Source organism: Myotis lucifugus, unplaced genomic scaffold (genome assembly GCF_000147115.1).
Source record: "Myotis lucifugus unplaced genomic scaffold, Myoluc2.0 scaffold_3, whole genome shotgun sequence".
NCBI classification, from domain to species: Eukaryota; Metazoa; Chordata; class Mammalia; order Chiroptera; family Vespertilionidae; genus Myotis; species Myotis lucifugus.
Genome location: NW_005871051.1, coordinates 22683525 through 22707177, shown reverse-complemented (window position 1 = coordinate 22707177; position 23653 = coordinate 22683525). Strand labels below are relative to the sequence as shown.

The window sequence follows — 23653 nt, the reverse complement described above, 5'->3', positions numbered from 1 at the left end:
TACATTTTGTTTTGTGTCACTTTTTATATTTGGAAAATCATCAAAATAAACATTGACTGCTACTTTGAGGAGTGCATTAGAAATTATTAAAACGTCAATAAAGATTTCTGGGGCTTTAGCAGCAGAGATCTTTCAAAAAAGGCCTTAGAAATGGAAGCTAAATTTGTGTGCCTTGCAGACTGGGGAGGAACGAGGGTAGTGGGAAACTGTTGATGTCATTGTCGTGAAAAAAAAAAACACACAAATTTTATTTTCATTTACAAGATCACTTTAGCATACAAATTTCATGGTGACCACTCCAGCTTCCAAGCCTTAAAATAATCCAAACAGCCATTTCTTCTCATTTGTGTTAATATAAATGCTTCATCAAAGGGCCAAGGGAACTTCGTTGTGTCCTTGGTTTTATATTCTGTGATGTGTTATTCTTTCTTTTGGGCTCCATCGTTTAAACACACCAACCCTATAATGAAACAATCACACATTCTCCCACTAGCATTGTCTTTATCTTTCTGGTGCTATGGGCAGCTTATTTGAAGGAAGTGCCATTCTTTTCAGCCTAAGGACTTTTTATTTTTACTTTATTTGTATAAATTTGAGGGGGGGGAAGGAGCAGGGGAGAGAGAGAGGGGTCTATTTGTTATTTCATTTACTCATGCATTGGTTGATTCTTGTATGTGCTCTGAACCGGGATTAAACCGGCAACCTTGGCCCATCAGGACATTGCTCTAACCAATGAGCTACACAGCCAGGGCTTCAGCTTCACGTCTTCAATGCAATGTGATTATACAGCTATTTTCAGACTCTTCTCCATTTTCACCACACTGTGTCCGTAATAGTTATGTTGTTCATTTCTGTTAGAGAATCATCCAGCTTCTCTCTATTGAGGCAAAAAGGCTCAGAGCCAAGCAATTAATTCTGACACAGGATCCATGCTTCAGTGACAACTAAGACAGCCTGTGATACTTTGATTGCTAGCAGGGAGCCAACATTTTGGAATACACTCAAGTAGACCTCACAAGGAAGTATCTAATTCAGCAAAAGTGATGATGATCATCACAATACTATAGCAAGTAACAGAAGACCTTTCTTCCCATTGACAAGGTAAAGTTTACATAGAATTATAGTCGATGGGTGTGCTAGGACTCAGTGAACAGCTTGAATTACTGAATGAGATGTCACATATTTCAGGATCTTCTCCTATTATTTGAGATCTGGAAATAACAGTTATGTGGCTTTGCCCTAAATGCCTGGAGTCTCTGTGAAGCTATTGGAAGGTTGCACAATGTCAAAGCCTTGGTGATACTAAGACATGAAACCCAACCAGGCATTAAGAAGATTATATGTGTCAGTGGTTAATATTATGTTTTCTTTTTCTACAGCAAGAAAAACCCAGGCTTCCCGAGCCTTTGGATTATGAAACTATCATTGAAGAACTTGAAAAGACGTATCAGAATGATCCCCTTCGAGATCTCCTCTTCTTCCCCAGTGACGACTTCTCGGTGAGTGTGCTCCTTTCAAGCCATCTAAGTTCAGGATGGCCCGCAAGATGATTAGGGGGTCAGGGGAGTCCAGCCCTCCCTGTGGTCACCCTACATTACAGTCACTGCAGTGGTAGTCCACATCTAGCAATTTCCCGTGCCCAAGAACCTCGTACATTTGAAGATGGGGGCTAAGTGAAGGTGGCCACTTGGAACGGGAGCAGCACAGGGCACTGCCTGGGTCCAGCTAGTCCTGTATCTCTGCCAACGTATGGGTTTCAAACCACTGTCCTACCTGGCCTACTTCCTCCTTCAGACCATTTCTAACTAAAAGCTTCCAAGCAACTGTAATCAACTGATGACAAAGGTGGTTCTCTCTTGGCACAAAAGAGGCAATTCTTAAAAGTCACTCTTAATCTTGGGTGTCCTTTAATAAGGAAATGATAAGGCCTGTGGGCAGAGAAAGATAGGCAGGTGCATCTTCATGGAGGGCTTTGTGATTTTGGATATGCCCTTTTTAGGACAATGTTCACTGGCACAGAGACCGCTCTTGGGATGGTAAACAGAATGAATAAAAATGAAATGTGTTTTGGAGAGAAACACAGTAAAGTTATGGATGCACCCATGTGTCCTAACCAATCCATTTGTGGTCATTTTAAACATTTAAAAATTGTTAGTAAATATCTAATATGAAACAGATCTTAATGGGCAGGTGGTAAATTTTCCTTCTTTCTCCTAAAAGAAAGGTACTCTCCAACATCACCAACATGAGCATTTTAAAGCTGATGTAAAGACAGCTCTGAGGTCATCCTGTTAGATAACCATTGGACCTCAGAGCTCACATTTCCTCAGCCTCAGACTTCCCTTCCCTCCCCTACTTTGGGGGCAGGTCTGGCTTCTGGCTTCTGAAGGTTCATTGTTTTCACCTTCCTCCATGGCTCAATAAAAAAGAAGGTATTATGCAAGTTAACTTTCTGTTCCAAGTACAAAGAAGAATGGAAGAAAGGTGATAAATTCGTAGGTAGGAAAAGGAAATTCTCCAATCTTTTTCAGATTTTTAAATGGCTCCCACATTTGACACACTTTAAGAGAAGCTTATCTCATACAGAGATCTCATTTCCGTGGTTGGACCAGGCCACTGGGTCTTGAACTGCAAACACAGAGTTGACCCACGTTTTATTTTTAATTCCATATCCTCATTTTCTTTCAGACTGAAGGCAAACTTACCAGCCTTTTTCTGTCAAACAACATACACACGAAAAAAAAACACCTCAAAACTTGAAAAACTTTTTCTTCTAGCTCTGTTGTTCAGAAATGTGTCAAAAGCTACACCAAGTTCCCCCAACTCAAGAAGAGAGTAGATGGCATGAAACATTTTCATTGAATTTGACTTCATTTTTTGGTATCTTTCACACTCATTTAAGTTAAGGATGATCTGAATATGGTATGACCTTTGCTGTACTATAGATGTAAACAGAGCACATAATACATACTTTTTTTCTTTTCCCGAAGTGACCATTCCAGTAAACACACTGAATTCTTTTATCCAGTGCAGCCAGCCCCATAGGCATCAAAATGAAGGGCAAACACCTGAGCATTGCCCAAGGGCTTCTCCAACATCTGGCCCTTGTCCATTTCTCAAGGCCATACTCTTCCTCCCCTACCCAACCCTCACCCCTATCAAACACCATCACCCTCATTCCCAAATGAGGTAATAGACGAGCACAATTCTGGGTATACATTCTGTCGCCCCTCAAACTGTGTCCTTTCTTTATTCATTCAACAAATGTATAATCCTGAGTGTTAGACATGAATCTCAGAATGGGGAATCAGCATTGATAAGATAGAAATTACTTTGTTTTAATGGAGCTTACCTTTTACTGGGAAGAATAAGGCAAAAAAAGTGAACAAATTAAATTAACAAGATAGTTTGGATAAAGAGCAGTTCCATAAAGAAAATGAGATAGGGCCATGCAATAGAAGCTGACTAGAAGAAGAACTAGATTGGACTGGGGGGTCATGGACAGCACCAATAACAAGGTTGAACTGAGGGGGACCAACCATGCTAAAACCTAGGAGGGCAGAAAGGGGTGTTTCAGGCTGAAGGAAGCTGCTACAAAGGCCCTGGAGAGCTCTGAGGTTGAAGAGTGGTGTGGGCGGACAGAGAGGGTGGTCAGAGAGGAGGTCAGGCAAGGACAAGGTAAGCCTTTGTGCCATCTTCAAATGCAAGTGGCAAGTCACTGGAGTGTTTCAAGGAGAACAAATGACCTGGTGTATGTTATTAGAGCATATAACAGGGTGAAGAGGAACCTGGGAGAACAGTTGGGAGACTAATTGCCAATTAGCAGGTGTTCAAGAGACATCTGATGCTATGGAGTCCCCCTTATCAGAAAATGTCTTCCCAGACAAACAGCTGAATTTTCATTTACATTAAGCACCTGCCAAATAAAAGGATGGTGTCAAATATTGTTACTGCATGAAGCTGCCAGCTTTTTAACAAAATGCAGATGGATAGTTTTTCCTCATTCCTGCTCTACAGAGTGAGAGTTGACAAACTGTGGCCCATGGGTGGCTTGCTGTCTATTTTTATATGACCTGTGAAGTAAGAATGATTTTTATGTGTGTATTTTTTAATGCTAGTCTGTTGTATTTTCTTCATAGAACTGGTTAAATAGTTGAAGGGAAAAGAAAGAAGCCTATTTTATAACTCATAAAAATTATATAAAATTCTGATTTTTGGTATCCACAAATAAGGTTTTACTTAAATACAATCATTCCCTTTTATTCACCTGTTGTCAATGGCTGCTTTCATACTACACCTGCAGACTTCAACAGAGGTGAGGTCATTACAGCAGAGGAGAGGACCTTAAACAACTTACCTGACCCTTTACAGAATCTGCTATAGATTCCTGCTAAAACGAATCGTGTTTATGTGTTGGAGTTTTTCCCTCTTCCTCTATGTGGAATAAAGAGCTTTCCTTACAAACTCTCTGCCCCTGTCTGCCCCATCCTCTGCCTATGTCACATGGCAGGGGTGTTGGTCACCAACAGCAAGCCTCCTGTTCACCAGGCTAGAGGATCATTTCCCAGGCTCATCCTTGAGCAATGGTAAGGATTCTGTGGGATGTGTGTGGACAGTCTCCACCCACCCAGTGGGACGTGGTAGTAGATGACCACTCCAATCCTAACGTATCACAGAATGGAAGGAAGGGGAACAGCTCCAGCTCCCCACCCTCCTTCCAATGGTCTTTAGCCCAGCTGTGTCTCACTGATTAGAGAATTCAGCTCACTTCTGTGTTTCCACATTTCCAAGCACCCACACTGAGAGCAGACATGATTCATTACTTGGTTTGTTTCATCAATATTTATTTAGCACCCACAAGGCACTGAATATAGAGCAACACTTTCTAGACGAGTGAGGCTGACAGGAAAAGCAGAAGCCCTGTGGTTAAGACGTGTGTGCCCTAATATGGATGAAACGTAAAGTTGATTAAGAATGCTTTTAGTTTAGAAGTATCAAGAATTCCTACGTCGTTTCTGTCTATCCAAGCTCTTGGCCCAAGCTATCATCAGCATCATCATTTTTGGCCTGGATCCCCAGAAGTGGCCTTTAAAGGGTCTTGCTGCTCCCTCCCTGCCTTCATTTTGATTCATTTAAAGAAAGCTTTTAGAAACGCCAGGCCTCTGGGTAAAACTTCCCAGTGGTCTCCCATTGCCTTGAGAGTCCGGTCAAGAGTCCGGTCAAGCTCCTTCTTGTTATTGTCCCAGACAGCTGGTTCCTGATGCCCTTATCTCCTCACCCTGTTTCCCTTGCTCACTACATGGATACCTACCTTCCATTCTTTCTGTTGCCTGAGCTTGCCAAGCTCACAGGGCCTTTTCCCTCTTTGCATGCTGGTTCCTGTTTTTCACTCATGGTTCAGTTCAGATGCTCCCTCTCCAAAGACGCATCCCTGACTTCCAGCCTCCATTACCCAACTCCCACACTACATTACCCACCCCATCAGCCTACTTGCTTCTCTTGTAGAATGTGTTGCTACCTAGAAAAATCTCAGTTTGCTTTGCCGTTCCTGGTGTTTCTCGCTGTCAGAGTATAGCTTGTACTAGGACGGGATGTCTTTTATCTTGGTCATTGCAAGGCCCCCAGAAACAAGAGCGGCACTTGCACAACACAAGTGGAAAATGGATATTTATTTCAGAAACATGTAGATTATTATTTCAAATATAACTTTATTCCTTTACGAAGCAAACAGCCATCCTGAAAGGAAATTGGAGAATAAAGAGAATGAAGTAATGAGGAATAAAATGATCATTAATATACTTTCCTCCTTGGCACCACTCAAAAATCACCTCACAAAAACAGCACTAAGATCATGACCCCCTGTTGCAGAGGCTCATTCCACCTAGGCCAGTGCCTGGCTAATTTCCTCCCTATAACACTTAATGTACTTACGCACATGCTTTTTGTTACTAGGCAAGGGAGAAATCCATTTATAACTGTATTTCAAGTACTCAACACAATGTCTGACTCATGGGCATTCAATTAAGATAGCTGAACATTGAATTAAAATCATCTTCTTCTAGGCTAAGGGACTGAAGTAGCAGCACCTTCCTTTTTCTTGACACTCCAGGTAGAAACGATTTCTCCTGATGCGTGGGTTCTGGGAGCGGGCACGATGATCTGTATGACTTAGAATGATTCACTAGAAACAAGCAGTTTAAGCGCACTCATTAACAGTACATTCAAAAACATGTACTACTTCAATAATTATATTTGCTATTCTTGTTCTTCTGATCTATCTTTTTGAAGCTGGTAGCAATAGAAACTTAAGACCAAAAAGAAAAAGAAAGAACTTAGTCACCAAATTGCGGCTTAGTGAATTAGGCAAGGAGAGTAAGGAAGGCAAACAAAAGCTAAAGGACAGTTTCGAGGACACACTGAATCATATTGTGGAGTGATTCCGTTTAAGGAGAGGCAGATACAAAACAGCAGAACCCAAAGTGAGAAAGCCAGAAATGAGTCTCCTGCTAAGCGAAGGACACCGAGAGCCTGAGGTGGAATCATTTCTGGGAGTTACAAAGTGTAAATAAATAAGAAAGTTTAGAGGTCTGAAAGCTAGCACACCTCACACTGTGGGAAAACGTTTAGAGGTCTGAAAGCTAGCAGCACCTCACACTGTGGGAAAGCATATTTCAATACTGCCCACACCAGTAAAACTCCTCTATTTCAGCTCAGCCTTATGGCCCACCTCTATGAGCTAAGTTGTAACTATCACCGATATAAACAAGGTTATGCTTTTAACCTGGGAAATGCCATTGCCAAAGTCAAAGGTCTATGCTGCACACCTGAAATAGCCTGTTTAGATAGTTACACCATCTTCTCAAAACCCTCCTTCCTATCAAATCCCTAATTCATTACAGAATTAGTCTCTCAGGGTTCTTCAGTACATCCTGGCATTTTCATTGGCTCACTATTAAGACTGAGTGAATTGTGATTTCTTAGCATACCAATGGCTTGTTCGTTTCATAGTATGTTTTTGGCTATAAAAAGCAACTGGTAATGGGGATTTCCAGACTCAACCACATGGGTCATTTGGTGAGAGGAAGCAGAAAGGTCTTATTTTATTTTATTTTTTGAAAGGCAGAAAGGTCATGAGATTGTTGGGTTTGTTTTTCTTGCTTCTCTTACTGAGACACAACCTAACATGTTATAGGAATCTCAACCTCTTTTAAAAAAATATATTTTGTATTGATTTCAGAGAGGCAGGGAGAGGGAGAGATAGAAACATCAGTGATGAGAGGGAATCATTGATCAGCTGCCTCCTGAATGCCCCACACTGAGGATCGAGCCCGCAACCCAGACATGAACCCTGACCGGGAATGGAACCGTGACCTCCTGGTTCATAGGTCGATGCTCAGCCACTAAGCCACACTGGCTGGGCTCAACCTCTTTTTAAACCTTGGTCTCTGAGCCTAAGTGGCTCCCAGTGTTCATGCAAGAATGCTGTAATTGTGATTTAAAAGCTAAGTAATAGTCTTTGTCAAACTAGGTTATTTCTAAGTTATAATAGCTCTCTCATTTACAAGCTAATGAAGCTGAGATTTGAAAAGCCTCTTGTTCAAGGATGGAGAGTAACTGTAAAGATGGGAATCAAACATAAGCACCTTGACTTTTATTATTAGAGTTTCTGTCCAAATAGTATTCTGTGGCCAAAAATAAGGTGCACAACTTGAGGGAAATATTAACTCCCCGAATCCCACAGTGAGTGGTGCCATTGGGTAATTGGCACTGTATGAAACAGTCTAGAGTCCCAGGGGTGGGCAAACTTTTTGACTCGAGGGCCACACTGGGCTCCATCATACTAGAAATATATGTCCAAATAAAGATTGGATGGAGTGTTTGTGTGAACTAATATAAATTCAAAGTAAACATCATTACATAAAAGGGTACGGTCTTTTTTTTTTTAGTTTTATTCATTTCAAACGGGCCAGATCCGGCCCGCGGGCCGTAGTTTGCCCACGGCTGGTCTAGACTGTGTATTTCAATTCAGTGAGAACGTGTGGAGACTGCCGTGGGCTCCATCATACTAGAAATATATGTCCAAATAAAGATTGGACACTTATAGTCATAGCAGCATTATTCAAATAGGCCCAAAGTGAAAACAACCCAAATGTCCATCAAATGGTGAATGGATAAACAGTTCCACCTGAAAGGGAATTAAGTACTGACACATGCTAGAGCCTGGATGAAACTTGAAATGTTATGTAAGTGAAAGAAGCCAGTCACAAAAAGCCACATACTGAATGATTCCATTTGCATCATAAAAATATATGTCTACACTCAAATACTTCATTCTTTAAAATAATTAAACAAAATATACTGAAGAACATGGCAAAACATTTAATTTATTTTTATAATTTGTCCTCAAAGAAGAGTTAATGTGATTTATACTCAAAACAACACACCTGTACAATGACTGACTTAACTAATCACAGGCAGAGCTTTTGGCCCTAAAGATTCTACAGTTAAGCTGCAGGTGGTAACCATATAGTTCAGAGAAGAGGAGATGTATGTTGCATGAATTAGAGAAGATTTTCAAAAGGAGTTGGCACCTATCCTAAACCTGAGATTAGAAAAGAACAAGGAAAGAAAGGGATTCTCTGAGAGACAGGAGAGCATGGGCAAGGATGGTGCAGGACTGAGCCCGGATGGAAGAAGGGGTGTGAGCAGCCATGCGGGAAGATCCCGTGGCAGGGTGGCTATCTGTGTCAGGGCTGCTTGTGTCTGAGGCTGCTCGTCACAGGGTCATGACAGGGCCATGTCTGCCCGCCTCACAGCCAGCACGTTTCTTCACTGTGCAACCTTGGAGAGATCAGCCCACCGCCGCGAGTCCTTGCCAACGGGAGGTCCTAGTGCATAAGTATCTGTATACCGGAGCACTGGGTTCTATTCATGCTCACATTTTTCCATAGGTAGAATATTCTATCCTCACCTCCTTAGAGGAGGTGACACATTTTGAAGAAATGAATCGCAAAACAGAAGTGAAATGACTTGCTCAGGGGTTTGCCAATCTAAGAATAAAACTTGAATCAGGTCTCCAAACCTCCCTCCTTATACACTTACACCCTGTGACAGAGATGTCCCTATGCTCGCCTTGGCTGGAGGAGGGCGACTGTCCAGTGATGGCCAACTGCTCACTATCTGTGCATCCCCCATGCAGTGTACCTTCAGCAAAACAAAGACACCTTCCCTATAAAGCACAATGAAGGCATTAAAGTGATTTTCTCATTTATTTAAAAATAAAAACAAAATTAAATCACAACAATACTCTTCTGAATGTGATAAAAAATGTTTTTCAAGCAACTAATGTAATATAAGCTCCTGCTTAAAATTGAGGCACTGTCCATGTCTCAGTCTGAGAAATCTGGTGGAGGTCACATTCAGACACTTGCTGGGTTGGGATTGATCGCGACTGTTAGTTAACAGTCTCTGTTGTGAGGCCCATTGACTTCTCAAGCTGGGACTGATTGATTACTGCTGACACCAGCATCTCTGTCTTCTTTTTTGAACAGCTGGGATCTGCAATGCTATTACAGGAAGCTGTGCTCAGCCCAAGATAGGATAAGTGGCCTCTTTTTTAGACTTTGACAGTGGCCTTTGGTCAATTGAGAAATGGCCCTGATGTACTTGGAATGAAGTCTTCTGTGGTCATGTTAGCCAGCAGAATGGTGGCTGTGGCAAAGCCACCAAGACAACCCACTGCAGAGTAGAGGAACCAGAAAGTGACAGGGCGTAGTCTACACTGTCTGAATAGTATAGGCCTGAAATGACAAGCAAGCCTGCATGCATTGTTTCATAAATAAAAATGGTAATTTTTATTTCCAAATGCCTAATCTCTGCACAATAGTCCGCTTGTAAAACTACCTCCAGAAGAGGAGCTCGGCTGAGTTCCAGCCCAGTCTCAGATCCATTTCATGCCATTGAGCTGTACTAATTGTCGACCAGACGGTTTATAAAAGAGAACAGGAAGTCTGCTGTGGCCAAGGCAATTTGTCGTGGTCTGAAAGCATCCAATTCTCAGAAAAGAAATTCTCTGTAACCTTAACAAATATGACTCTGTATACTTTTCTTTTTTATTTGATCAATTTATTTTTGCTTCAAAGGAGACACATTATAGAAGTCAAATGTGAGCAGAAGTACCACAATTCTTACAGTTGAAACTGGTGGCTTCCTGCTTTTTCAGGCAGGTTCTCCAGTATTACCACAAAATATAACAGACCAATAACTTGTTATAGGCATTTATTTTAACGTGTATTCCTTTCCTTCTGTCTTCTGTATTCTGTGCAAAGTATTAGATGTGCTATAATTCCATGCATGTTGTAAAATAATGTTTTAGATTTATATATAAATTTAAACTGAGATGACTCAACCCCAGTTGTCATTTCATAACCAGAGGTCATCAGGAATCACTCATAATCATTGCACACATGACTATACACATGATCTGTTTTTATGACCCCAGCCTGAATGAATTCCCAATCTCATACATTGCATATGAGCATTAGCTTAGGTATGGGGGCTCTATCATTACTACATGACATCATGAATCAAGTAGCCATGTAATTATTATTACTGAAAACCTGAGCTCACATTTCAGAAGCTTACCATTAAGAAAAAGATGCTTTTTAAACTAGCTCAGTATTCACTCTATTGTACAGAGCAGTGATCTTAGTGGGACGGTAGGTTTATAGTATAACTGAACAGGAAGGTTACATTTAGGCCATGTTATTCTACTTTCCATCACACTTAGAGTATTTAGAACAGCTATTATTTTTTTTCAAAAGGCACGAAATCAATAGGAGACTATAGTGCATAATGAAAAAGAGGAATCTTTTACTTTTTATATAAAGCTTTTATTATAAAATAGAGGCTGAAATCTAGAAAAAAATTATTTAGAGAAAAAAATCCTGATCTTGTCAACAGATTACAATATGTAATGTCCCCTTGAAACCAAACAAGTAACACTGAGTATCTGTGAATTATCTGTCCAAATAGGAAATAAGTTATCCCCAAATAATTGAAATCCAGCAAAGCTCAATTTAGGCGTGCATTTAAGTCTTCTACTCCAAACTTTAATAGAGTTTATTTGCTGTTTATCTAACAGAGTGAATAACATAAAAGAAACAAGATGAAAGAGGAAACTCAAAAGGAATGAAAAAATGCAAAATCTAAATAATAATAATAAATCTTAAGTTGGTCCTATAATACTTCCCATGGGAAGGGATGTCTCCCTGTTTGTGAACCTGCACTTTGCTTGAATTGATGGTCACTTCCTAACTGTTCACATAACTGCAATCAAATCCTAGGGCAAACGCACTGACCAAGGGAGCTCAGTCCATAGCTGTATTTTAGGATGAGCACTGATTTTTTACTATATGAGATATCTTGAGCATAGTGTTCTCATTAATTTTTAGTTTGTAATTTTATTAGACTCACATGGCATTCTTCCTCTTTCACAGTGTTCAAGCCCATGTTCCCCTTACAGATAAACTCACACACCACATACACTCACCACATGCTCACACAGAACACACATATGCATACTCACACATGCTCAGCACCTTCAACAAATCAGTAGGTACGCCCCCAACCAAGCACTGAGGTTATAGCAGTAAACTAAACAGACCAAATGTCTTGCCCTCATGGAGCTCACATCAGGAGTGAAGAAAGAGAGGATTTGAAGAAAATAGGAGTCTAGGTTTGGAAGAAAAGTAATGATGCTGCCCTTGGTGGCAGAGCTTACAGCTGCCATGAACCCAGAAGACTGAATTCCCTGGACCCCTCTCTTTCCCACCTTCCCCCAAATAGGGAGGGGTTTGAGACTTTCATCTGTTCCAATAATTCATCCAAAGTACCCCTTATCTAGAACAGTTCAAATGAACTTTATTATGTCTGATTAATCATTTGTGGGTTGGTAATTTACAAAATAAAAGACCTCAACAGTTGGTACCAGGTATGTGACCAGACTCATCATTCCAGCATCCCTGTAATCAAAAGGAGCACAGACTGAAGAGAGCTGGAAGCTGGTGATGGAAAGTATCTGTTTTACGACCTCCCCTAATCCCCAGCTGGATAGAACTGAAGATGTATAAAGAGGAAACAAAATTCTGTGTTAGATGTTTTGTTTTAAGAGATACTCTATACTTTCAGTTCATGTATATTCATTTAACAGAAGGTTGTTTAGCATTGAAGTTTAAAATACTTTGTTCATTTTAACAACAACAATAACAAAAAAGACACCAGAAACATGACTTGTTTTCTTCAAGGCACAGATATATTAAACACCCTTTCTTGCCTCCCATCCCTAATTGTAGTTACACACACACAGACACACACACACACACACACACACACAAATAGTTCTGAAAAGGGCTAAATTTATCCTGTTGATATTCAAGAGATTATTTACAGTAGGATTCATTAACAATGATTTTGTATATCTTCTCCTTTATTTTATATTTATTTTATCATTAGCAACAATAACAAAAGATACCAATAGAAATGAACCAGTCACAATAGACAGATGTCCAAATTTTCATTTTCTGCAGGGAAGGAAAGAGCTTAAAATCATGAGCTTCACTGATAAACAGTAATTGTAGTAATGCTGATAAGTGGTAATAAAGGAGGGTTTGGATTTTCTCTCCTAGAGAATAAATTGGCAAGAACCAAGGAAGTGTCTCTGAAATCTCTTGTCCTTAAACGCTAAGATGGAAAAGACCTCCCTGCTGTGTTTTGGTGTAGAGGTGTGCACAATGTTTTTAAGTTGGAGGGCTTAATTTCTTTTCATTGTTTCTCTCAGACGGCCACAGTTTCGTGGGATATCCGAACGTTGTACTCAACAGTACCTGAAGATGCAGAGCACAAAGCAGAAAGTTTACTGGTGAAAGAGGTAAATGTGATACTTCCAATCCTTTCTTTTATAAAACTCTCTTTCCCTCAGGTAGTTATTAATACAACTTTATTATCATTCTCTTCCTCACCTTTTCAATAGAGATTAGTTGATGTCTTTCGATCATCATTGCCTGAAGATGTGTTCCATTTTCCTGTTAATCGTTTTTCATTATCTGCTGACTATTCAACTTTTGGAATTTTTTTTGTTTTGCTTTTACTTAACTTAAAAATTCCACATTAAGAAATGTTTTAGTATTCTTAATAGGCAGATTTAATTTTATTTTACTTATTTGGACTGACTTACACGCAAGGCCATACTATGTGAGAATTTTTTATACCAGAGTTCCCATTTTAAGAGATATAGTTCTTTCAAGTACTATGAAAATATTAATGTGAACAGCTGTAAGGGACTGATAGAAGCATGTTGCTATGTCATCTACTTACATTTGAAGGATGTAGGGAAGGCCTACAGCACTGCTGCTTCTCCTAACCAGAGAGCAGGTTGCTTTAGGGCAGGGATTGGGCTAGCACAGAACAGCTACTAGCAGGTGGTTATTGAATAAATAAATGGAGCCAATCCTTCCTTTATGGAAAAAGCAATGATAAAACTTAGCTGAGCACAAGTCAAAGTAAAAGTATTGAAGTCTAAATGCAGTCTTTAATCCTGAGAAAGTAGTGTATCCCAATTAGGATTTAGTTAAAGCCACACACAACAGCAAAACCCTTTCACAGCTCCTAAACATATTTGTATGAATATAAGTTAGCCTTATTTGTGTACCTATTAATACCAAGCTGAGTAATCATATTTTATATTATACTATTCTTTTATACATATACATTTGTGTATATGTATATGCATATATATTATATATCTTTATATTGTACTATTTAATTCAGGTCACCTTTTGCCATAAATTTACCTGTTTATTTTTTTCTAATTCAATGATTTTATATTTATTTCCTAAAGTTCACATTAAATTACAGAGTCTGTCTTAAGGAGGTAGAAAAAAAGAAAAAAAAGTGCAAAGTTAGATAACATCAGGTAATCTGAGTGTACTATTTTCATATTTACTAATAAAAATAATAAGTGTGATGTCAGTTTTATAATATTTTATTTACAGTCTCCTTAGAGGAAGTTTTGATATTTACTAGGGCATCACTGTTTAAAAAAAGAGTTGGAAAATTATTTTCTAATCAAGGAATTAGAATCATTGAGACTAGGTCTACAAAATCATGCAGTACATGTATGTTAACTTAGGTGGGGTTTGAAATGTTTAGGACATTGAATTCCTAACAGAATATTTAACCAGGTTTTCTTGCATGGTCTTCACAAAATATTGCACATTCTTCATAATGATCTGTAACACTGTTGTTAAGTTCATTTCAGTGTATTTTATAGTTTTGCTAAAAATAAGTGGAATGTTAAAAGTCCATTTCCTTTTCTTAGTGTCCATTGCTGCTATCTTTTAAAAGCTATTAATTTTCAAATATTCATAACTAGCTTACTAACCTCTCCTATCCTAATAGTTCTTATTTGAATTTTAGATGTGTAGTTATATCATCTGCAAATAAAATTTCTTCTTTTCTAATAAGTATATCATTTATTTAATTTTTGTGTTATTTTATTACCTAATGTCTTTAAAACAATGTTGAATAATAATGCTAATATTGGGCATCCTGTCTTATTGGTGTTTTATTATATTTTTCTGGCATAAAAGAAGTGTCTAAGAAGGTCTTGGTCTCTACAGTCCTTATAAACACTTGCTACTTAGGTTTTGAAATGCATATTCAGTCTATTGATTCAACAGCTCTTCTACATGAATTTATAAAGCACTGTAATAGAATTAGTAGGTCGCTATCCTGTGGATCCACACTTGCATTTCTGGTATAAACTTTTTGTTCCAGTTGCATTATTACCTTCATACTCTACTACATTAGAATTGTTAATATTTTATTTAAAATTTTTGCACTAATATTCATGAGTGGAGTCTGGCTGTTGTTTTCTTTTTTTTCCCCCTTTGGTATTAGAGAAATGCTAGCTTTAGACAATAAATTGAGATAGTTTTCAATTTTTAAATATTCTGGAATAAACAAATATCCAGTGAAATGAAACAGTATCTAGAAACATCTAAGTGCATATGGTTTCTTAATAAATGGGAAATATGGCACTTGAAATTCTTTAAGGAAGAGTGAGCAATTCAACAAATACAAATTGGCTCACCATTTTAGATGAATATAAAGTTAGGATTCTCTATCTCACATTACATATAAAAAATAACTCCACATAAATATTAAAAACATGATTAATTCCAGACATGTATGAAAAAAACAAAAATTGTTAAAATGTAGGATGATATTTTCAGTGGAAACTTATGAAAAATGGGCAAATTTAAGCAAATAAAAATTTTAATATTTATATGATAAATGGTACCATAAAGCCAGAAGACAATACATAACCACAGAAATTATTTGCAACTCATTATATCTTTTGTTACATACACACAGACACACATGCTCCTTAATAGACTGACTTGATGAGGATATTTTCACTGTTCACAAGGTAGTATGTCCTTCATTTGACAAACTTGTAAGCTTTCTGCCTCGGTTTCTCCATCTTTAAATAGAGATATTAATAATCCCAATGCTGTATTTCTAAAACTAAATATAGCAATAACTTGGAAAATAACAATTGGGGAACAATGTCTTTATCTGATCCTCCTAAGTGACTTAAAATCAACATCTATAACCACAAAAAATATCAGACACTTCCCTGATAAAACAAGCATCACTTCCTGCCACTGGGGCTTGGGGGAGCAATTAAAGGATCTATAAATAGGATGAAAACTTCCTAAGCCAAAAACTTATAGAGCAAAGTTTTCTTTTGAATATGTACAAAAGGATCATAGAAAGCCAGAAACACAGAACACTAATTAAAACTAAGCTTTTGGTTTGGACTCTCGAAACAAAGAAGATGAAAGAGCAGAGACTTGAGAATGATACAGTGGCCTAATCGGAGCAACGGTCTAGGGACCACTTCAGCAGAATGGCTGAGAGAAATACTGACAAAGTAGTAAGGTAACAAGTTACTCTGCCAACAAAGCCCTTGGCAGTTTCTGGAAATCCGTCAGCTGCAGGAGTAGAGCAATGATAAAATGAGGACTAAGTTGTGAATCCAAGAGCCCAAGTCTCAATTGGAATCCAAGACTCCAAGCCAAGACAAAATATTCCAGGATTTAAGATTTATGAAAACATTAAAGAATAGAAGCAAATACCTATCTGCATGTCTACCTATTTATCTATCTATTTATCTATATGTGCACACACACATACACAATTATACAATGCCCTCATCATCTGCATACCAAAGTTAAAAATAGTTCAGGAGGCTATTATGTATAAAATATTGCTTAATTTATTAAGAGACAAAATTTTGTGAACATGAAAAACAATACAATCAAATGAATATAATATTGAAAATGAAATTTCTTCCTCTTCCACCATTTGGACCCAGACAAATGGTATACAACTAATCCAAGAGAAAATTATGTATATGCAAGGTAGAATTTGTATCATATTGAGAAGTAAAAGAGATATTAAAAAACTTGAGTCCTAGACATTGCAAAGAAAATTATGCGGACAGAAGGATTGGCCATGATATTAAATGCTGCCCATTTTTGTTGAAAGAAATACATCAAACTAGAATGAGATTTATCTTGGTTCAAGAAAACACAAGGAATCAAGGAATAAAATTCTTACTTTTATAATTAAAATAACTTTGTCTTTTATGTTTAATTTTGGACAGCATATTATGTACAGTGTTAAAGAAACCATTCTTTTGACCAAAATGCCTTTGTACTTTATACAAAAATTTTAAATCTAATATGTAAAATTATGTACACTCACCCTGAAGTAAGAATAAATCTTTGAGTAAGTGATTCTGGGTTTTTTTTTTGCATGTATAAATAAATTAAGTAAAAATGAAGGCTGTTTCCTGATTCTGAATCATTGGGTAGCAAATGAATGATTCTAATGTATTCATTAACTTCAGACCAGAGCATGATAAGCATGGTTTTGCTCACTGTAGAACTAATGTCTTTGATGACACCAGGGCTACATGTACAAATTAATTCAGTGGAAGGTACAGGGAAAATGCAACTATAAAAATCTCCCCAAATTAAAAAGTCACAGTTCTTTCTTAATAAAATTAGTGAGAATAAAATGATTTTGACTTTTTGTTTTAAAGAATGGGGTTCTTTCTTAATTCCCTGATAAAGGTCTTACTAGAGGCTAAGGGACTTTTCATTTTGTGTGTATTGTTAAAAAGTAAATTTATAAGTAAAGCCACTTACATATTGTGACTTCAAGAATTTAATAGAGCCCGGATGGAGTGGCTTAGTAATTGAGCATCAACTATGAACCAGAAGGCCATGGTTCAATTCCTGGTCAGGGCACATGCCTGGGTTGCAGGCTTGATCCCCACTAGAGGACATGCAGGAGGCAGCAGATCAATGATTCTCATCATTGATGTTTCTCTTTCTCTTCCTCACTCCCTTCCTCTCTGAAATCAATAAAAAAATTATTGGAAAAATATCATCAAAATCTGTTATTATTCTATATTTAACTTAGTCATACATATATATATTAGTAAAGTAGTATATATATATATATATACATATATATATATATATATATATATATATATGATTTTATTTCTGTCATGGCCAGAACGAAATGGATCACAAGATTTTCTTTATACTAAATGTATAACATTAAAGATAATAAGCATATGAAAGTTCATTAAGGTAAATTAAAATGCATTATCTTTTCAGTGGCATTAGGATAAAATATATATAAAAAACACTGATGAAAACAAAATGGTTTTGTGGTTCACTTTAACAACTGTGAAGAAATTTATTTTCTAGTCACCAAAGTCCCTAGAATAATATAGTCTAGTTTCTAAATATGCAAAACTGTTCCAATTGTAAATTGGCTTCCCCTTCTCCACAATAAAAAGTATCCTATAATGTTTGGTGGTAAATAGTTAAAAAGAAAGAAGTGCAAGTTGGAGACCCTGGGGTGCTAGAATAATAAAGAAACCACTTTAAGTTTTCACCTAATATTTCAATTACATTGAATTACAACCCAGATTTTATGCCTTTCATGAGAAGAATGACTAGATCATAATATTACCAAGGTTTTAGTACCATCCATTATTTATATCCTGACAGATTACTCGTGAGATGTAGCTAGGAAATTAGTGTGTCTGGTCCCAGGTCAGGCACAGGTATGATTTATAAAGTCTAATTTCAACCACCTCAATTCAACACATTCTGGGGAAAAAAACCCAAATATTTTTATCCACTTTAAATTTAGAATCAACAACAACAACAAAATAAAACAAATTAGGCTATTCTATAAATCAAAGTGAGAAAATAGTTTAAAAATTATTTTTTCTTATGGTTGTAATTTGATATGACATTCTGTTTTGTGTTCCACATGCATTATTTATATACATGCTAACACTTCCTAATATCAAGTAATATTTTTTACAATCAAACCCAAATTCATTAAAAAAGATTGTACCATGATTTCTGAAACTGAGTCATATCTATATTTACATAATTTATTTTGTCCAGAGTGTAGTATAAGTATTTTTAAAATATCATTAACTTATTTTTATACTGCAGAAATTATTGCATTTTAAAGGGATTCATAATATGATCCAATTAAAGAAAAAAATATTTTTGGTGCCTTTTTTCCCTCTAAAATATCCCTCTAAAATATCAATGTATGGAGTGCCCACATGACCTCATTTGCAGGAATAGTTTCATGTTCTACATCACCTCTGAATTTGAAGTGTTTCAATATGGATAATAAATTACCCAGCAATCCTTTCAATACATAATTTTCCTAAATTCACCCTATTTCATGATGCTACACTTTCAAAATTTATACAATAGCCATATTTACTCCTAAACTTTATATAAAGAATGGCATGAATATGAAAGTTACCACAATCTGTTTACAAATACAGAATTAATCCCAGTGGTGACTAAGGGCCAAAATGAACACCTTTTGTGGTTGCATAAATCTTTTGGGCAAGAAAGTAGCCATGTAATTAAATAAACCTGTATGGCTAGAAAGAAAAACAAGTTCGCATCTAAAAAGCCATTTATTACCTGCTTATTACTCTGTGGCCAGAATCTAATAGCCATTTTCAGAGATGGACAAATTATATTGTCAAACCAAAATTGCTCTTTGGGTTGGTAACATGATTTGAATTGATTCTAATGATTCTCTAAAGAGGAGAGGGAGAAATGAAATATTTTCTTTACGGTAATCTGCTGCTCTTTACAATTGCCCAATCTTTTCTAAAATATTTAGATTTTGAGAACTTTCAAGGTGTCATATTTAGTAATTTCTAAGGGAAAAAAGATATACAAGATTCATTCAATCAACAAATATACATTGAATACCCACTATAAGTAAAACCCCATACTGGAGTTGATATGTACCCTGACCATTTCAAAGGTTGTGTCCACTTGAGTGAAAGCTGGAGGGTGATCTCTTTTACTCGACTTCACTGTATAAAGCTAGGACGCTAATGCTTTCAGTTTAGAGACAAAAAGCATGACAAGGACTGAGTCACACTGTTAATCCGGTGGAATGATGGATTTAGGCTCCCCCACCTTTACAGATTCCATCCTATTCAGTGGATTTATGTGGGACCCTGGAACCTGCATTTTAATTAGCAACCTCAAAAAATTCAGGAACACAATAGAGTTTAGGAAACACTATCCTAATGACATAAAAGCCTTTATGTATGTTGACTTGGCTCAGCTTTTTTGTGCCTAAATGCCACAGGCAGAGATGCTAATTTAAAGGCTAAACAAGCAAACATAATTAATGAATAGCCCCGCTGGTGTGGCTCAGCGATTGAGCATCAACCCAGGAACCAAGAGGTTGCCAGGTCGATTCCCAATCAAGGCACATGTACAGCTTGCGGGCTATGTTTCTATCTATTTCTCTCCCTTCCTCTCTGTCTAAAAATCAATGAAAATATATTTTAAATAAATAAATAAGTAAATGAATAAATTACTAAAACGTGAATTGGGTCATTACTGTTTGGAAAAATTAACTAGCACAGCATACTTCACCTTTGAAGTAGACTGTAGCAGTCTCCATTTTAAAGGGGATAAGGAGTTGATATTTTGAAACTGATGTTGTGGGATTGGTCATTAGCAAGGAGAAAATGGAGCAATTGCCTTATGGTAATAAGCACAGTTGTAGCCTGTGACTTTGAATTTGAAACAGGTCACTTCAGCTTACATTTTGGACAGAGAGGAGTTATAGTCATAATTATCATAGTTCTTAATGATCTTCTTAGAGTGACTGTGTGGGCTGGAACAAAGAATAGAGAGTAATTTTCCATGCATAACATTTTCAACATGCCATAGCTATGTATGGGAAACTTTTATGCGTTTGTAAAATGCATTGGCTTTCTCAGAATCAGAGAAATCACAGATTTAGAAGGATTCTTAAGGGTTATCTAGTGTAACCTTAATTCTCATCTACCCACCACCAGATACATTAAATCTGGCCGATAAATTCATAAATGATTTGATTCCAACAAGATTCTTTGATAATCAGAGCTAATACATCTTCCCAGAACTGTGCTTTTATAAATCAGGAAAAACAAGTTATCATCAACTGTTGTGAATATGAATTATAGATTGAGTCAAACTGAAAAACTGATTTTTAAAGCAAGTATTGATTAAGAATTTACCCTATGCTAAGAACTTTATAGGAATTGTGTTATTTGATCCTGTTAAAGTTGGTATTATTTAGACAGATAAGGAAATTTAGAGTTGTTAAGTTACTTAATTGAGCTAACACCAATATTAAAAACCAGCTCTGTCTGATTCCAAGACAGAAACAGAAATGCCATAAAAACATCTGGAATGATGGTCCAGTGTCTGCAATCATCATGCAATTCATAAATTAGCTGAATGAACTTTGAGAGTCGGACAAATCCAGTTTCAAATCACGTGTAGGATCTTGAGCAAAGATCTGAGGCTCTCTTTGCCTCTGTGTTCAAGGTCAGAGAAACCCATAGCAACTGAAGACTCCTAATCCCTCTCCCCTCTTCCTGCATATTCTGTGCATCTTGAGCCAGGTGCCTGCATCCTGGGTTCCCCATCAACCTTTCTACACCATCCACTGGGCCATCCCCTCTCACTTTCTGTTTCTGCAAAAGCAGTGCCAGCGCTCTCTGTTCTGCAGCCCTTGGCACCTTGAGTTGATTGTTGTCAGGCCCTGCCCTCATCCTCCTACTCCTGTCTTTGTCCCAGTCTTATGTATTATTTCACCCTCAGTCCCTGGTTTGTGTGTGGGAATCATAAAATATCTTTGAGTGTTTATTAAGATGATATGTAAAGTGCCTAGTAGTACAATATCTAACAAGCACTTGCCTCCCCAAGACAAACAAACAAAAAGAGGTAGTTCTTTAATATAGCACACTAATATAAGAAAGTAAGTACCACATTCATTTTTGGCCAGTGAAATTCAGGATTACCACATCTCAGATTTATTCAGTTAAGCCTGTGGCACATTATGGATATTGTGTGTAATATGAATGAGTAGACATGTTTATCATGCTTAAAAATAGGTACTATACATAACAAGAAAAGACATATAAGTCAATGGGTTTTTGAAAAACCTCCAGATCAGAAAGTATAGAGATAGATATTATGGGGCAGGAATTTCTAATTTATTCCAATATTCTAAACTAGAGGCCTGGTGCATGAAATTTGTGCACTTGGGATGGGGGGGTCATCCCCTCAGCCCAGCCTGCACGTTCTCCAATCTGGGACCCCTTGGGGGATGTCCAACTGCCGGTTTAGGCCCGATCGACAGGCATTATCTGCTAACATATTGCACAATTTAATTTTTTTGTGTATTTATTAATCATGTTTTCACAAAGGGATACATTTCAAGAGGGAATGACTTTTAGCCTCTTGATCCCTGATGGGTTTCCATCACTTAGAACAACCCCAGGCTCACAGTAAGGGCTCCATAATGTTTGTTGAATTAATTGATAACTCCAAAACTAGGAGTCTGGGTTAATAAATTATTCTACTTTATTGTACTTCTTTAAAGTGGTCATAGAATTTAGAAAGCAAATTTAAAAATCTCTAGAATATGCCATTATGTGAACAAAAAACTATTTAAATTCTAATATATACTTACAGGGGAATGAGGTAAAGCTATGTATCAGAAAAAAAGATTAAAAGGGAATGCAAAAAGAGAGTGGGTTTTATGCTTTTTGTTTTATGTTTAGAATATGTTTTATTTCATTTGAGAACTATAGCAAGGTATTGATAAAGGAATGTAAGTGAGAGAGAGTAAGAAAGAACTATAATCATGAATGTTCTGTCTCTAAGGCTTGGGATACTATGGGCCTATATGCTTTTTACCTGAATCCCTGGCATCCTTAAAGGAACATGGAACTTGTTAGCTAAGGATCATATCAGGGCTCAGTTTTCCTCTTATATTCAGAAACATGTGATCTGCAGAACTGGCTCAGGAATTGGCAAGTTAAGAAATTTAATATTAGCTAAATATTCAGTTTTGTTCACATCTCTCCCAGTCTGGTCATTACAGATCTCCTGAATTCTCTTTTATTCATCTGTTGGCCTTGTTGCTGTTTTGTTTTTAAGCTCTTCTCTTCTCCTGCAGGCCCTGCCCTCATCCTCCTACTCCTGTCTTTGTCCCAGTCTTATGTATTATTTCACCCTCAGTCCCTGGTTTGTGTGTGGGTGTTTCCCTGAACAAATAAACCTATGGTGCTAAGAAAGTTCAAGGCCAGAGAAACCCATAGCAACTGAAGACTCCTAATCCCTCTCCCCTCTTCCTGCATATTCTGTGCATCTTGAGCCAGGTGCCTGCATCCTGGGTTCCCCATCAACCTTTCTACACCATCCACTGGGCCATCCCCTCTCACTTTCTGTTTCTGCAAAAGCAGTGCCAGTGCTCTCTGTTCTGTAGCCCTCTGCACCTTGAGTTGATTGTTGTCACAAAGAGATCCTGCCTATCCCTTCTTGGTCACAAAAGCAATCACAGATCTTTATTCCTCACATTGCATCAAGTTTATTGCTCCTCATACTCCCACTGATGCTAGAAGACAAAATTTCCATCTAATCCTAGCAGCAGCTTAATCCCCAGAGTCATATAATTTCAGAAACAAAAGGAATCTGAAAGCCACTTAGTGAAATCCCCATTACCAACCCACAGTAATGGGTTGATAAGTGCATGGTAGGAGTTTGAGAAATATGTGCCATCAGTAAATACTATAAAATCATTCACTATAGACCACTATAATATAACTAGTGGCCCAGTGCAGGAATTTTTGCACATTGAAAGGAGATTAGTTAGAAGAAATATTTTAATATCACTATTCACCCTTTATAATAGAAGTGTCAACCAAATTCACAATCGACGATGACAGATCAAAACACACTCGTGCAATTGGTGCCAGCGACAGCTTTATATAGAGAGATAAACTTGCTTAATTAGACCTGCTTTCTGATTTAGGTAAACTTTTTCCATCCTAGTGAAGCACCCCAACTTCTCTTTTAGGTAATTGTCAGCAACACAGCAGTAAATATCAACACAAAGCAGATTATTATTGTAGATCGCACAGGGAGAACAAGGGGTAAAATAA

At 37.4% G+C, this 23653-nt stretch overlaps 1 protein-coding gene across 1 annotated transcript in view; it reads left to right on the top strand.

The window, feature by feature from the left end:
• Window positions 1-23653, top strand: part of DOCK10 (dedicator of cytokinesis 10) — a 162517-nt gene that overhangs the window by 45158 nt on the left and 93706 nt on the right. The window contains exons 2-3 of the mRNA XM_006082773.3: window positions 1380-1499; window positions 12839-12928. Of these exons, the coding sequence (XP_006082835.1) occupies window positions 1380-1499; window positions 12839-12928 (210 nt within the window). The remainder of the gene's footprint in view (window positions 1-1379; window positions 1500-12838; window positions 12929-23653) is intronic.